This window comes from Amphichorda felina, assembly GCF_050947745.1.
Source record: "Amphichorda felina strain 45539 chromosome Unknown scaffold_1, whole genome shotgun sequence".
NCBI classification, from domain to species: domain Eukaryota; kingdom Fungi; phylum Ascomycota; class Sordariomycetes; order Hypocreales; family Bionectriaceae; genus Amphichorda; species Amphichorda felina.
The window spans coordinates 288,185-304,021 of record NW_028145049.1 but is presented as its reverse complement, the minus strand read 5'-3'; the positions used below and the strand labels follow the sequence as shown (position 1 = coordinate 304,021).

Sequence of the window (15,837 nt, the reverse complement as noted above, 5' to 3'; positions counted from 1 at the left end):
ATCCCTGGCCTAAGGCGAAGTGTTATGCTAATAATACGATGGTCAACCTACAAGGTACTAGGGAGGACAGAGAAATAAAAATTTGTAACATAGCCTTACTGAACTAGAGGTAGCTAGGACTTCGAGGGGTTCCTAACCCCGAATTCTTGAGCTTGGTACTGGCAAGATGGTTCACCGGGGTGACCTAGGATTCCTAAGATGTGATGAAGAAAAAGAGGGAGAGAGAAAAAAAGAGGAGAGCCCCGCGCGATCAGTCGATTTTTTTATGCTCGTTAAACAAAGGGCTTCCTCCCGGGTACTTAGTATTGCGGCATCGAAGCATGTGGAAGTAGGAGGACGCCGTAGGCGATAGTCTAGGAAGGTGCCTGGCTCAACATCGCGTTCGATTCCAGCGGCAGGACGGCTACCCCGCACAATAAAGTGGAAAGTATTGATTCCAGTCGTTCCAGTTTGGTAAGAAGGAAGCACTGGCTGTAACTTAGGAGAGAAGGAGTGGCTAGCCTATCTCCCAGAGCAGAGGCTTAAGTATACACCCGAGAGGAGAGCCACGGGAAACCTCTGGTGGACATTGGGACTGAGAAAACGGCCTAATAGGAAGAAGATGGTGATTTTGGTCATCTCATTTGGCAATGGATTCACATGCATGCGTTAAATAGGGGGATAGACCGCCAGGATTCAGGACAGCACATGGAAACGACGGTGTTGAAGCAGACGAGGGCGATTCGGGCAGGCAAGGGAAAAAAAGCTAGCTCGAAAAAATTTACTGCTATGAAAGTCATGTTCCTATAATTCAACAACTATTGCATATGGCTATGGTACATTTTGGCAACCTCAACGGCACATGAGTGATACGTTTACCACCATAACTTCAAGTTCAAATATATCCATCGGGTACCTAGTTAGTATATAACGCCTCTTAGTGTCAGTTCAAATACATACGACCATACCTAGTGGAAAATACGGGATCCCGTCCGCTCTCCCAGAGTCAAGCCGCTAAGGGGCTGATTAGTAGTTGGGTCGGTGACGACCAGCGAATACCGGCTGTTGTATGTTCTTTTTGTCTTTTTATTATTATGGGGTGAGAATCGCATGATATAACTCTTGTTAAATGCTCAACCTACCACATACGACCATACCCAGTGGAAAATACGGGATCCCGTCCGCTCTCCCAGAGTCAAGCCGCTGAGGGGCTGATTAGTAGTTGGGTCGGTGACGACCAGCGAATACCGGCTGTTGTATGTTCTTTTTGTCTTTTTTTTTTTTGCACCCTTAACTACCAAAGACTCGTCCTACATTATTATAATGTCCATAAATTGCAACAATCAATCGTAACAGGCTCTTCATATGGTGAAGCGATGAAGAGAAACAAAAAGGAGGGGGAGGCAAATAGCTATGAAATACTACCATTAGTACCCAGGTGTCCGCCATGTTGTCTGTAAGCATACTTTTTATGTAATTTAGCGTGCTTTATGGGGAAATGATTGACGTTCAACATGTGATGCGAGTCATCCGGCTTAGCGTTACATCTGCTGACAATTATCAGCGAAAGTTAACCACGGGGCTGACTATCTCGTTAGTCCGTCAGCCGAATGTATCATACAGAACAAATCACAGCCAATTAGGGCTACACCCCAGGGGCTGCGTTGATGAGACACTCATCGGAAGCAAGGTGGGCAAACAACTTGAACCAACGATGCTGTGCTACGGCCGCAAACCATCTAATCAGGGAGAATACGCATCGCCAGCGTAGGTTGTCAGCTTACTCCGTAGGGTGTGCCTTCTTTGGCTTCGGATCGTAAGAGATGGTGTCTAGGCCCCTACCGAGGCAGCCTTGGAGAAATGAGTTTAAGATCCACCTTGGGGTGGATCATGGATGACTCTGGGGAAAGAAATGATTCAGTGGGGCGTTTTCCCAGGTTCCAGCACCACGGTATGAGGTTGTTGTGGCTTACAATCAATGTGTGTTGACATTTGCTAATATGGAATGTCGCGGATTTAACTCAGTTTGTGGTTGAGTGGGGTTTCTCGGCTTTTTCTTCTATGTATGGGGCACGCCCATCTCTTCTAACCACCACCAATGTCTCTACCCCATATCCCCATGTGGGATGAGTAGCCAGGCACGTTGCAGACAGGACGCCATCGCAAAACACACGGCGGCACATACAGCATTTAACTGGAAGCCTGGAACGCAGACCAGTTCTGATACCTCCAGATTGATTTGTCTGTATCACATTGATCTGGCGTTCATTGTCCTTGATCAGCTCAGGTTCGCCCATCCCCACCAAGGCCTTGGGTGCAATTTTCATACATAAAGGGCACGTCTATGCCCATAGCTTCTGCTGCTGGAGGTTGCCTCGCACTAAATTTTGTCGATAATACGTAGGGGTGGGGTTTTGGACAGGGCTTCAGACGGTCAAGTGTGTGCTTATTATATAGTCTTTGTGTGTCACAGCCCAGTATATTTTCAGTTATGGGTTGTCTGTACCTTGACACGGGTACTGAATACAAACAGGGAAGTAGCTAATATTTATGCTCCAGGCAGTGCAACGGAAGTGCCATAGAAACTTCCGCTAACTTCACCCAACTCGAGGGCAGCATTGATAACACCAGCCAGGCCCTCGCCGGCAATCAGGCCAGCGGCCACGGAAAAGGCGTACAAATCAAAGTTCTTGCCGAAATACTTCTTCCACCACCAAGCGGTGATAGCGCCGAACAAGATAGCACTATCATATACGTTAATAAGGCTATGATAGAAGATGGCGATTGGGAAACTTACTTTGCGTAGCCGGCATCCACTCCGAGAACCCATGCGACACCAATAGACATCCAGTTAGGCAGCCAATTGCGATATTTCTCACGGGTGCCGACGAGATAGAAATTCTTGAAAAGAGCCTGTGCCGCGGCGATGACACCCATGACAATGGTAAAGGCGCCACAGGACCAAGGAATGGGCAGTTTGGGGTCCGTGACGGCCTGCGCAACGGCCTTCCAGGCGAAGACGGAGGGAGCCTTGAAGGCGCAGTTGAGATCATCGATGGCGTCGGGCCTCCAAACGCAGGGATAGGCTGACATGAACAGGACGAACATTCCGGGGGCCAGGAAGATAGAGACGACGGCTCCAATGCCCTGAGCATAGAACTGGAGCTTTGGGGGTGTTTTGAGTAGGAAGCCGACACGGAAGTCAGAGGTGAGGGCGGTAGCGACATCAGCAGTGCCGGAGGCGATGTTACCTGCGATCAAGTTGATACGCTGCGCAGAGTCGACAGAGTAGTGACCCTTTGTGATTCCACCGAAGATAAGCTGGGAGGCCTTGGAGGAAGCTGTCAAAGGGGTATTATCGGTAACGGCACCACCGTGGATACTGAGGAAGGCGAACACGAGGCCGAGAAGGCAGGCCAGTATTCCAAGCCCTGCATTCATATGGAACTGCACGTGGGTAATGATAGCAGCGATGGCCATGAAGATGGCGCTTCCAGTGATCCAGACCCAATCCGGAACCTGCTGGTCCTTGCTGGCGAAGTCTGCCACGAGATGGGACTCATCCAGAACCTTGGCCGCTTGCTTCTCGAGGAAGGAGTTATGCTTTCCCCTAGCTTGCATATAGTCATTCAGGGTTGAAGAGGCAGAGCGGATCGCAAGCTTGGCGCCGGTCCAGATGATCTTGACGTGGATGAGGAACTCGGTAAGTGAATAGACGATCAGGACCATGACGCCGGGCCACAGGAACCAGTAGCGAGGAGAGGGAGTCCACCCATCCGCACCTATATCGGCCATGCTTCCATAATTGATGAGGCCCTCCCACTTGGTTCCCGGCTCACCGGCAGGCTGACCGACCACCTCGCCATAATGTTCGAGAATAGGTCCGATGATGGCCCAAGCGACGAAGGTACCGCCCCACCACGAAAAAGCAGCATTGAGGCCGACAAGCATGCCAGACCCGAAGAAGGCAGGCGTAAGCTGGATATACCAGCCCCAATTCTCGGCAGCGATAGCTCGATTCTTATATCCACCCCAGATATAAAACCAGGTGAAGATGTGCCAGTTGTGTAAAATACCATCGGCATATTGCGACACGATGATATGGATAAAGGAACCCACGAAGCAGATGCCTAGCGCCTTGATCTTCTTCATAGCATCAGCAGCGCCATTTCCAATGGCATGCATAGACCGAATCGTCACGGCCGTGGCAGTGGGTGTCGGGAAAACGAGGTTGAGTTCCCGGGCGACGTTGATAACGAAGAACTTTCGCAGGGGTACAGCAGCGAAGAACCCGAAGAAGGCGCACACGAAGGTGATGGTAAGGATACGACCAAAATCCTTCTTAGGGTCGTCGGATAGCAGGTCAAGCTGGTACATAGCCGGCAGGCCGGCGACGAATAGACCAGACATACCTCCAGCGCCAGTGGCGGCAGCCTGAACGATGGAGTTTTCCTGGGGGCCAAACCGTCCACCAAGGAAGGGGACAGAGGCGAAGGCCTTGGTGAGGAAGAGGATGATACCATAGCCAAAGATAGCGCCGAACATGGTCGCCGAAAAAGTGATACCCGTCTTGAGACCGAGGTACACGTTGGAAGCGTTGACCAGAGAGCCGAGAACAATGCCGGTGAGAACGGCACGGACAGTCAAGGGATTCTTCTCGGGCTCCATGCCCGGAACGTCGGGGAAGCTGACGAAAAGGTCGGTGATCTCATCGTTCTCGGAGGTGGTGGACTTGATGTCGATGGCGGTATCTTTCTCGTCCGCATCATTGATGCCTTTGGTGTCGTGCTCGACCTCACGGACGGGAGTGGGGTGGGCCTCCATGACGGCGCTTGTCTTGTCCCAAGGAACAACGACAAATAGTGAAACTCTGCAAGAGGGCAGCAGATAGAAAGAAAGAAGGGGTCTCTATGGACCGGTGGCGGTTGGAGGGCGATGATGGTTAGTATTTCTATCATGGCACTCTGTCCATGCTACCTCGGAACGTGCGAGCCGGATAGATGCAACACCACAGGCGGCAACGTTGTGCCGATCGATATCCCAATGGCCAATAAGCGCTCTAGTGGAAAGACCAAAAGTCCCTGTCAGCATTATAATTCCATTACTTGCCTCCCAATTGGGAACATGGTCGTCCCCGTGGAGGGGACCTTTGCTAGCGAACTAGCCCAGATATTTGCATTGGGACGATGGCACCATCCAATCTGGCTGCCTCCCTCGAAAATCGCACCGAGGACTTGCAGAACCCGTCTTCAGCCCTCCATATCTATGCCCGAAGCGAATGGCTTGGCACGGCATCTTGGGTGCACTCGGACAATAGGACGAGAGTGCGGTGTTCAAGAAACTACACAGCACCTGAAGCCGCGTGTTTGGCCAGTAGAGACCTCACGGCAGCTAGCTGGACCTCGAGGGCGCGGCATGCCGCAACTGCATTATTACTGGTACCACGCCTGATGATCCTAGTGAAAGAGACCACTGGCTCATTGGCTGGTCCTGCTGGCAGGTTTCGGCCATTGCGGTGAGTAAGACGGGCTTGTGCCGGAATCCCGAGTGCAGTGGGGCCGATCGGGATATTCCCAGTACGGATGCAGCCAACAACACTCTCCAACACCATCGCCTTCTCCAGATGGTGTCGTGTACGAATTGGTAATATGATCAGCGGGCACTGGTGATTGGCTGACAGGCTTCGGAGGATCGGGGACCGGCGCTGCGAACACCGTGCACCGCCCAGCTGGGTCCCGAACAGATGCGAAAAGGAGAAAAAGAGCCATCATGGATTGAGAATACGTACAGAGTAGGTTTCAATACCATGTACTACCTACCATACACGTAGCTTCCTCATTCTTTTTTTTTGTCTTTCGCCCTCTCCAAGCTGGGCTGCGGGCGCTGATAATATCACCATCAACTTCCTGACTAATATGAGCCCATCTCTACCAATCTCATCACCCGTCCGGCTAGGCCGGGCGGGACCTTTGCATGCCTTGCTTGGCATCTATGGCTAACTGCTACACGAGACCAGAAATCGGCGAATAAGTCGGCATGATGGGCGACTTGGGGGCGGCGGCACTTTTGCATCCTCTCAACCTCGTCTTCCTGCTCCAGCATCGTGCACATTGCCTAGTACCCCGTGCCCTCCTATACACAGATCTGTATGCCTAACGTCTCGTGCTAGCACTGGATGATAACGCTTGCTGCGCTTAGGGGGCCGCTAACCGAGCGGTCCAGGCCCGAGCCGTCCGGCCCCGACGAGCAGTAGTCCACACCAACGAACGTCTCAGCCATCTCAGCTGCGCTGCGAAGAAACTGCCATGATTTGCCCTTGGGGAGCTCTGTCAGCACCAATGAGCCATCACTCAACGCCGTTGCGGGCGAATAGTTATCAAGATAAGATCCTCGGCAGCTCATTTGCCCGTACCGACGAGGTGCTGCCTCATGACTTACTGTTGGCCTTATTTTAGTTACGCGAACCAAACTTCACAGAAGGGGAGATGGATGGTGATGGGCCTTTTTTTCGGTTTCCTGTTTTCTGGAAGGTAGCAGGGCAGGCATTTACCATGGTACATGCACGGAGTCAGGCCGCCAGGTCAAGCACAACCTGATGGGTTATGCACGATCGACCCCAAACCGTCAAGGGGATCCAAATGTAGAAACTAACAGAAATTCTATACGGCTATTTGGATCATTCCATGATGTACATGTGGGTTGTGGTCTCACGCTGCACGTGGTGAGTATAGTGACACGCTGGGGACCCCATGTATGGAGATGCGGTCGGCGTACGGATACACATTTGGGCACACGTGGAAAACACGGCATCCCGCCGAGGCCCTGCATGGGGTATTACTGCTGTCATACGTAAATGGATCCCACTGCTCCCGATTCCTCCCCCCCCCCCCCCCCCCCCTGATCCCTAGAAGGGAGCAGTCATTAAGCCAGTGGGCAGATCGCTCCACGCCGCCCAAACCGGGTTCCTCCTGTCTACTACGGCAATAGGGGGCACAAGACGGAGATTTGACCGTCTCATCTATTATTCCCACCTGCTACCTTACGGACCGCCACTCTTCCTCTTAACCTTTGCTTACTACTATGGCACACATCTCCTATTACAGTGCAAAGTGGCCCATCCTTCAGACAATCCAGCTATATGAAGTGTAGCCAAAGCTACTATTATGAGTCTGTGAGTCACCAGGGAGCAGGGTCTTTTTGCAAGTCTGGACTGGTGCAAGCTAACGCCCCTTGGTGCACCTTCTTGGCCTGTTGGGACGTGTATGTGCACATGTAGCGACTTTCCACATCATCACATCGTGTTGGGGGCCTAGCCGAGGCTCTTGTAGATGATGGCTGTTGCCTAGCTCCCTTCTCTACAGTGTCACGCGAGTGGCAGCTAATAATCGAGCGACATACTTTTGCATGGATCAGGCTCACGCCATCACGCATGTAAAAGCTTAATGCAATAACACTTCGTAATCGGGCTCCTGTGCGCTACCTCTGCCTCCAGCGATACGGCTGGCCCGGGTGTTATGGACCACAAGGAGCAGAGAAGATGCTCTTATTATGAAAGCATTTCGGGATCTCTTCTCAGTCCTCAAGGGTTGGGAACTAGATGGCTGCTTATCACTTGATATTACTGTCTACTCGACTAGTAATTCGGGGCATTGGTTCAAGTATCTAACTATTCAGCCTCATGTTCTACCGAATGTGGGGAGCCACGATCCAGGGGCCGAGCAGGCAGTGCCATCTGGAGTTGATGACGCCTGTCATCGAACGTGCAGCCTTGATTTGGGGTGGCTATCTCTACAGAGTGCTTCTGAGAGAGACACTGTCCAGATCATGGAGGGTGATGGTATTTTAGACGATGGCGAGCACGAAGCCCAATGTTGGAGGGAGTTACCACTGGTACCAGCGGTGACTCGTTTGCTAATACGCCAACAGAACCGGCGACGCTGGAATCCCAAAATGCTTGAGGCGATGCTTACTAAATTCCCCAATTCGCTTCAGCTCTGCTATGAGCCTTGGAGGGATTGGTATCACTGGGAGGCTAGATATGGACAGACAACTGTAAGTATTGCCATAACCACAGCAGTCATAAACACCATACTGTGTTAGCCTCTGATCTTATGCCTTGATGGGGCGCAAAAACTAATTCCTTTCCTTGGAATGGGTTAGATTGATATTCTCAAGTCCCCCGCTATCAAAGGACTGAGTAAATTGACAATCTTCGAGAATTTCAACGAGCAGTATGCGAGCTCGTATCCACTGGCAGGTTACTCGCGTATTCGGCCTTCAAACTCTACTCTCAGTCACGTACTTGCCAACACTAGCCGTGACAATGGATTTCTCTGGGGGTCATTCATGGTGGACGCGAGTGATTTCTTCACTTCCGGCAAGTGCCAACCCCCACAGAAGTGGCCCAACTTGAAGTCTCTGGTCCTGAATTCACAACTACTAGCTCCCGATAAGAGCCATACGAAGATTATGAATATTCTCGAATCGGCAGCAAAAGCAGCTGTCAATATGCCGCGACTTCAGGCTCTGAAAATATGGAGTGGACGACAAAGCCTGGGCCGAGGTTGGTAAATGAGAGTCTGGACAGTGAAAAGATTGTTTCTCACAGGGACGAGATGCTTCTACTGAACCTCCCAGAGGTGGTAATCTGCTCTATTTCACTACATCAGATCCACTAAGCCTGGGTCGGTTGCCCAATTCGTGGGTTGGTTATCTCTTAAATAGAACCACACATTGCGGATGGCTTTAATGCTATTAATTTCGGGAATGGTTCTACATAGCACGCGGAGACTTTGTCACACTGACTACCATGGCCAGCCAAAATTGAGATTTTGTCAGTAACGACAGTGAAATTTTCTAGTTATTTATAGTAAGAAGGCCTTCTTTGAGAAACGAAGGGACAGCCAGGGTGTTGAAGCCAAGGCCATAATGGTTGAACGAATAGCACTTTTCAGCAACTGTCCATGCACTTTTTTCACTGCCCAGACTGGGCACCTTGCTCCTTTCCAGCTTCGAACACCTGAGTAATGTAGCGGAACGAGGTAACGTGGTTCCCCATGAAGCTACCAAACTCTGCGACATTGGGGCGCCAGTCGCGCTGCAGCTCGCCCGCCACGGCGAACCAGTTGACGAGCTGGACACCATGGGCCGCCATGCGCTTGTGGGCGGACTCGCGCGTGTGCTCTGCTAGGGTTCCCGAGGCGTCGGTCACGACGAAGACTTCGTAGCCGAGCTCGATGAGGGAGAGAGCCGCGAAGGCGACGCAGACCTCGGTGGCGACGCCGCTGACAAAGGCAGGATCGTTCAGCAAAACCGTATGCATCATCGGGCTAAAGGGGAGGGGGGCAAGGGGGGAAGTCTTACCTGATGACAACCTGCTTCTTGCCCGACTCCTTGACCAGGCGCGCAAAGTCCGGGTTGTCCATGGCATTGATCTCACCGGGGCGGCGAATGAGGGGCGCATCGGGGAAGGTCTCCGTGAGCTCCGGAATGATGCGGCCATTCGGGCCAGTGTCAAACGAGGTAGTCAGGATGACGGGGACCTTGAAGAACTTGGCCAAGTCCACCAAGGAGAGAACACTGGCGCGAAACTCGTCCACATCGAAGTCACGAACGATGCCCATAAGACCACTCTAGGAGTACCGCATTAGATATGATAAGAGGCGAGTGTGTATATTGCGAAGCAACTTACCTGGTGATCGACAAACAAGAACAGGCAGTTGTTGATGTCAAGGCGCTTGTAAGCGGGAGGACTCATCTTGAAATGATGACCGAAAGATCTTGAAAGAGGTTGGAGGTGAGTGTTGTCAAAGAGAAGATTGTGATGAAGCTGGTGTCTCTGTTTTCTTCAAGCTTTCTTCAAATCGCCGAGAAACACCTCCCTTTTATACTGCAAGTTCCCCCTATACTCGCGCCGTCCTTGGCCTTTACGGCCTCGCATCAACGTCTTCATTCGAGATGATTCGATCCCGCGAGAGGCGAGAAGTTGCGCGTACGTGCATGCAATAGACCTCATTTGTGATATCTTACTTATTCATGACAAAGTCCTGACGGACCGACTGGGGGCACCATGGCATGGTATCGAGAATCGTAGTTTGCAGACGATAGACGTCAATTCGGTGGTGTCTGACACGTGACTCGGCCTGTATCAACCCCGACGCAATCTTGGCCTGCGTACAACTTCGGAGACTTTTGTGTGCTTACGGCGTCCAGCGTTGCATTGTACGTCACAGGAGGATAACAGGCTGCCCCCATCAGTACGGATGGCGGACCGGCGCGCTGCAGGCCATGCATGATGCACCCTCGCCCTCGCCGAGTCGCCATCAATCATGGTTGGACAGGAGCCTGGCTCATGGCTGGGTTTGGCAGCAACAGCAACTCGCGTATGCACCGATCGACTGGCCAAGTTGATGCAGCCAAGATTTGTAAAGAATGACAACTGCTTATGCTTATATCTTTAAAGTTCTAGAATCAATGCCAGGCTTCCCAGACGATTCCTCCCCGCATAAATTTTTTGATCCCGACAATTTTACCGAGCACATTGAACCGCTTGCACTGTCGCAAGCTGCCAGCACATATGAAGACGCTTGCATAAGGGTTAGGGTTAGTGCCAGCGCGGGACGGCGTAGTCTCATCGAAACACAATGTGTCGGCCTCGGTCGCTACTTGGAAGCGCAGTATCTGAAGGTGTTCAACTAAGTAAGTATCCGGCTCAAAATGCCACGCTTCAAACGTGAGATAGCTGGTGAAACTCTCTAGAATTTCTCCCGTCTGTACTTCCCGTGGGTAACCGCGAACCTAGCTGGAACTAGGAGAACTACGTAAAAATCGAATCAATCGCATAAAAGCACTTTCAGACTCTGTACAAACGTACAAACTTTGTGCTATGGCGCTGCAGTTGCCACCTGAGGGGTGACCTACAACCATCCCTGAGTAATGCAAGTATTCAGGAATATACCATTCATCTTTACCATAACTTCACCTCGCGTTCAGATTGCCATGTCAAGTATTTAGAACCGGCACCTGCGACATTACTACGGAATACCTGCGATCTAGCTGCGTTTATGCCGATTTATGAGGCTGATGGCGATGGGCGTGTATAGCCAGAAGTGAGCCCCAGATGGTGTTGGTCTCACTTTGCCGCCACTATATCGCCACTGTGACTTACAGGAGGCCTTATTGGGATGCGGTTTTCGAGGAAAGTGAATGATCTCTGAACTATTCAAAGGTCTTTCTCTATTGCAACCTTGTTTCCATTTTTTCTTGTCCCTCACACGACCACCTAGCTATCGAGAATCCTTTCCCTTGCGTCTCTGGTGTTTCTTCTTCGTGCGAACTTTGGAACCGCACAACTTCAGTCTCTTAAAAGCACCGCCAGCACCATCTTTGCTAATATTAAAATGTGCGTTTTCCCCCGACCTTGAAAGCTACTTGTTTGCTCACTCTTTTGGATAGGACTGGGCAAGGCAGTCTAGACGGCTGGGCAACCAAGAATTTAACTGGGGCTGCTAGACCCATGTGAGTTCTTTGCGAAGTGATTGATTGCTTCGAGGTTGTTCTAACACGCTGTGTGCGTAACAGCCCAATCATCCAGCATGCCCAGGTTGGGCCGAAGAAGATGGAACCTTCCATGCCTTGCACTGAGTAAGTGTCTCTCGATTCATGCTGCTGTCATGTTGCTGATTATCATTCCATAGTCGCCGAGTTCCGTGTGCTCGCTGCTACCGTGCCTTGACTACCTGGGCTGGCGAAGGTGCAGCTAACAAGGATGGGAATGCCAAGACACTGCCACAATGTTTCGATGATTGCTGTAAGTAATATCAACCTACCCTGCAATCATTTCAAACCCAATTTTTGACTCCAATTCTAGCGGCGAGCGAGGAATGCTTCCGTTGCCGTGCTTTGAACAAGGTGTGCGATCCGGTCGACCCGGGACAGAAGGAGAATGCCAAACAGCTATTGACCGCCATTCTTTTCAACGAGGAGGTAAGATCGCAAAACAAAAGAAGAAGAAAAAGAGCAGAAAAAAGTCCGAGGCCATAGAGGCTAACCTTCTATTATCAGAGAACAATCTCGAAGCTCGTCGGTCGGGCCAAGAAGGGTTTCGGTCGAGCCGCCAAGATGAAGCACAAGAGGTCCAGAGCTGCCGGCGGCCCAACTCCGCATAATACTACTCCAAATCTCCATACAAAGGTTCCCAGCAAAGAGAGGATCAAGCTTCGAGTCGAAATGGACAAGTCCAACTCCCTGCGCGCAATAGCCGAGGGCGTCGCTGCCTTTGTGAATGTAGGTCAGGGTCCCTACGGAGGTACCCAGCTGCTAACTCGGGACAGCCCAAGCTGGCCAAGGGAAAGCGAATCAAGCTCCCCAAAAGACCCTTCGCCAAACGAGACTGCAAGGACAGCGATGAGGATACCGCGTCCTCACTGGAGAGGGTTAGTAGTAGTGATGATTCTACTGGTTCTTCCGAGGAGGACAGAAAGCCTGCGACTTCGAAGCAATTTTCTGGAGCAGGCATGTCGGGCTTCTAGCTAGCTCCTGTAGGGCCCGGGTTCGAAGTAAAATCTGATGGGTAGGAACGGGAATGGCCAGCCAGATGAGAGGTGGTTCTGAAGCAGTCGTGGGAAGGTGAGCAGGCGAATGCGAAGCTGAGGACGCTATGCAGATTATTCACTTGATGTGAAAATGCTATCGCAGCGATCAATGATGATGTCAATCCGTTGTAAATCATTGATTTTCTTAGCATCTGCTGGATGTATCAACCTACGAGAAAACCAACCGCGTCTTATGGGAGCGTACAGTAAATACATCAATGATGAATTTTGGTTGGAGGTGATCATCACCAGAGGTCAACTTGAATTGAATCCTCCGGGGAGAATTAAATACCATCTTTCCATCTATTTCGTACAACAGCAGTGCATGGCACATGTACTCTGGTTTGTCTCTTGGGCGGCTCCTGGCAGACTCAAACATCCTCATTGAAATAGTCTCCATGCGCGTTCTTTGTTAGGCTCCTTGCAGGACTTCTTACGCGCGCCAGCACATCAGGCTGCTTCCAAGGTTTAGAGAGTAGATAAAGGCTGATACTATCTAGAAGGCTCTCTGTTCGTCAAAGGAGATGCACGAATAGTATCTGCAATGAGGAACAGAGACGTCGGCCTTCGCGGCGAACGGCATTCCACTGTTGTAAGATGCCAGTTGCACAATAAAAAAAAGGAACGAACAGTAGCAATTGTACGGTATAATCTCTTCGTGACAACTATACTGCTTGACGGGGCTTGTGCTTCCGACAAATAAGTAAAGCCCAATCAGCCTCGGTAAATACCCCACAGGCGCAAGTTCCGATCGATCATTGTTTTGGGTCATAATATCTTCTGTGCCTGATTTGACATCTGCCGTCATCGGCACATCGCTTGCCTCAACGGGCAGTCCCCAAACAGCCGTCAGGGATCGACAAAAAGCCCAGTTCCCACACGTCGGTTCCCACTGTTTCCAGTAGTATTGGCCAAGCCAACAAAACACGCTCAGAGCCTCTCAAAGAGGACCAACGGACAATGGGCGGAGGGGAACCGCCGCGACGTGGAGATGTGGAGATGGATGTTTCTGATAGAAAAGAGGTGGTTGTGTCCGTTCTGGTTTGCAGAACGTTTAATATCTGGAACACTTCTCGCCAAACTCGTAATTTGCTTGACTGCAATTTTCTCGCCTCTACGAGTCGACCAAGAAGATATCAGTATGGCGTCTGGCGGGAGCAAGATGTATGGTGGACTACCATTTCTTCTCGTCGCGCCTCTCATGATATCCACTGTCCACGGCAACAACATAGAACCCATTCAAATCCCTATCGGAGAGCAACAAAGCCGCGGCTGCGTTGTCAGAGCCGACGAAATTGACCGGTGGTCCGAAGATGGCTCGGACCGCCGGCTCGTCGCCTTTGGCTCCAAGGGCGTCGCCCCGTTCCCCTACTGCACACTCTGGGAGGACCGTACGTCACACCAGCCAAACCCGACGTTGGCGACGCAGCAGTTTTACTAACCATTCAATGATACCAGGCCAGGATGCGGACCTCCGCAACGTCGAATGCTGGGAGGATGACGAGCTCGGCTGGGTCCTTGCGGCCAGCACTGATGCTGACGAAAGGGGATATGATATCTTCTTTTATTTTCTACATGTGTCACTGATGGACTGGGCGGACACGCAGGGCTGCCGGATCGGATATGATACGTAAACGTGCTGTGACATGACTGTATGAACGGGGAACGGGCGTTTGGGCGTCATGGGCATTGGGCATCTAGGCGCTGGAGGATGGATTTCTTCTCTTGCGGGTTATGTGTAGATTTCTGTCATTATGAATTAAAATAGAGCGGTCATCATGATGGTCTTTGAGACGGCCTCAGCGTGTCCTCCCAGACGACCATCATTGTCGAACCTAGCCTCTGCGCCTTCTCTCGGGTATCCCAATGGCCCCCTGTTTCAGGAAGAGAGGCAGTGGGGGAATATCCAGCCGGGGCTGCGGGAAATTATGAGACGCTGCATGCATCACGCGTGCATGTTTGCACGAAGATCGCTGCGGTGTCACCAAAGTCTGGTGTAACGGTGTGGTCCCCCCTCCCTCGGTCGCTGATCTGCAAAAGGCATATGATGATACCCGAATACATGTACACACTTGCTCGCATTCTCGCAATGGGTGGGAAATCTTGGACGCTGTCTATGACCACACGTTTAAAAGCGGCAAATCGCCGCACGTTACATCAGCCCCATGACCGCCACGGACAGCAGTCCCAGCAGTCCCAGCCCCGGCACGATGACCGACGCGCCGTCCTCCGGGTCTCCCGTCTCGGTCGCAGCGCCCCCGTCGGCTCCAGGCGTCGTCGGCGTCGCGGCGTCGGTCGCAGAGGCAGACCCCGTGGGGGCCGCAGTCGTGGGCTTGGCGGTGGTGGTGCCCGTGGCAGAAGTGGAGGCATCGCCCTCGCCAGACTCGGCCGACTCGTACCGGCTGACGATGAAGTCAACCACCTCGTCGCCGTAGCGCTCGATGTATTCGCCGTGGACGGCGCGGTCGTCGCCCGCATCGCAGTAGACATCGCCCGTGTCGCAGTACGAGACGATGCGATCGGCGAGCTTGTCCTCGCAGACGCTGATGTCGTCGCGGTCAAAGATCTGTTGGGTTGCGGCCTGTCAGCATGCATGCGCAACTGGTGTGTGGGTGGACGAGACGAAAGACGTACACCGTCGTTCTTGGAGGTGCCCTTGTTGTAGGTGGCGTTGGCGATATGCGATGGGTCGCCAAAGAGGACGATGGCGACAACTACATGCCCACAGGTCAGATCATCTCAGGTTTCAATGGCCGGTGCCGTGGATTTGAAGACTCACCACTGCTGTGGACAAGCTTGTTGGGGAGGGCAGCCTCGTTGTCAAAGCCATTGTCGCCGCCTCCGCAGAAGGCATCCGTCGCGACCTGAGCGCCCTGCAGACACCGTCAGCTTCCCCGCACGTATCTTTGACGCTCTCTCTACAGGCAATCCCCGTCGTACCTGAGAGTAGCCCATCACGGCGACCTTGGTATCCGGGCACGCCTTGACATACTCGCGGACGGTCTCGCGCATCTCGTCAGACCCCTCGCCCACCGAGGTGATGTAGTCTGGGTCGGTCATGGTGGCCGGGTAGTCGAGCCCCTCGATGTCGGAGCCCTTGATGCGGCTGGCCACCTGCTTGGCCAGGTAGCCGGTCGACCCGGTTCCTTCAGGCTCGCCCGTGCCGCGCGCGACAATCATGTGCAGGCCGGAGACGCACTCGGTCGCGGCCGAGGCTGGGCCAGCGGCGGCGGCGGCCAGCACGGCGATGGATGAGGGGCGCATG

General features: G+C 52.3%; 5 protein-coding genes across 5 annotated transcripts; 2 read left to right on the top strand and 3 right to left on the bottom strand.

Moving 5' to 3' along the window:
• Positions 1 to 2,527: 2,527 nt before the first annotated feature.
• ACO1O0_000100 (OPT family oligopeptide transporter) lies at positions 2,528 to 4,803 on the bottom strand (the record flags this gene model as incomplete). Its single annotated transcript, XM_083189604.1, has 2 exons — positions 2,528 to 2,723; positions 2,777 to 4,803. 2 exons carry the CDS (start codon positions 4,801 to 4,803, stop codon positions 2,528 to 2,530), a joined length of 2,223 nt encoding a protein of 740 aa, XP_083053463.1.
• A 4,150-nt stretch (positions 4,804 to 8,953) lies between these two features.
• ACO1O0_000099 (uncharacterized protein) lies at positions 8,954 to 9,736 on the bottom strand (the record flags this gene model as incomplete). The annotated part of the gene is made up of 3 exons (XM_083189603.1): positions 8,954 to 9,263; positions 9,343 to 9,611; positions 9,671 to 9,736. The coding sequence occupies 3 exons, from the start codon at positions 9,734 to 9,736 to the stop codon at positions 8,954 to 8,956; spliced, it is 645 nt and encodes a 214-aa protein (XP_083053462.1).
• Positions 9,737 to 11,596: 1,860 nt separating this feature from the next.
• On the top strand, positions 11,597 to 12,509 carry ACO1O0_000098 (uncharacterized protein; the record flags this gene model as incomplete). Its single annotated transcript, XM_083189602.1, has 5 exons — positions 11,597 to 11,622; positions 11,676 to 11,788; positions 11,849 to 11,964; positions 12,043 to 12,264; positions 12,312 to 12,509. 5 exons carry the CDS (start codon positions 11,597 to 11,599, stop codon positions 12,507 to 12,509), a joined length of 675 nt encoding a protein of 224 aa, XP_083053461.1.
• Positions 12,510 to 13,734: 1,225 nt separating this feature from the next.
• ACO1O0_000097 (uncharacterized protein) lies at positions 13,735 to 14,206 on the top strand (the record flags this gene model as incomplete). The annotated part of the gene is made up of 2 exons (XM_083189601.1): positions 13,735 to 13,963; positions 14,031 to 14,206. 2 exons carry the CDS (start codon positions 13,735 to 13,737, stop codon positions 14,204 to 14,206), a joined length of 405 nt encoding a protein of 134 aa, XP_083053460.1.
• Positions 14,207 to 14,724: 518 nt separating this feature from the next.
• Positions 14,725 to 15,836, bottom strand: ACO1O0_000096 (uncharacterized protein; the record flags this gene model as incomplete). The annotated part of the gene is made up of 4 exons (XM_083189600.1): positions 14,725 to 15,138; positions 15,207 to 15,286; positions 15,352 to 15,445; positions 15,513 to 15,836. 4 exons carry the CDS (start codon positions 15,834 to 15,836, stop codon positions 14,725 to 14,727), a joined length of 912 nt encoding a protein of 303 aa, XP_083053459.1.
• Position 15,837: the final 1 nt, after the last annotated feature.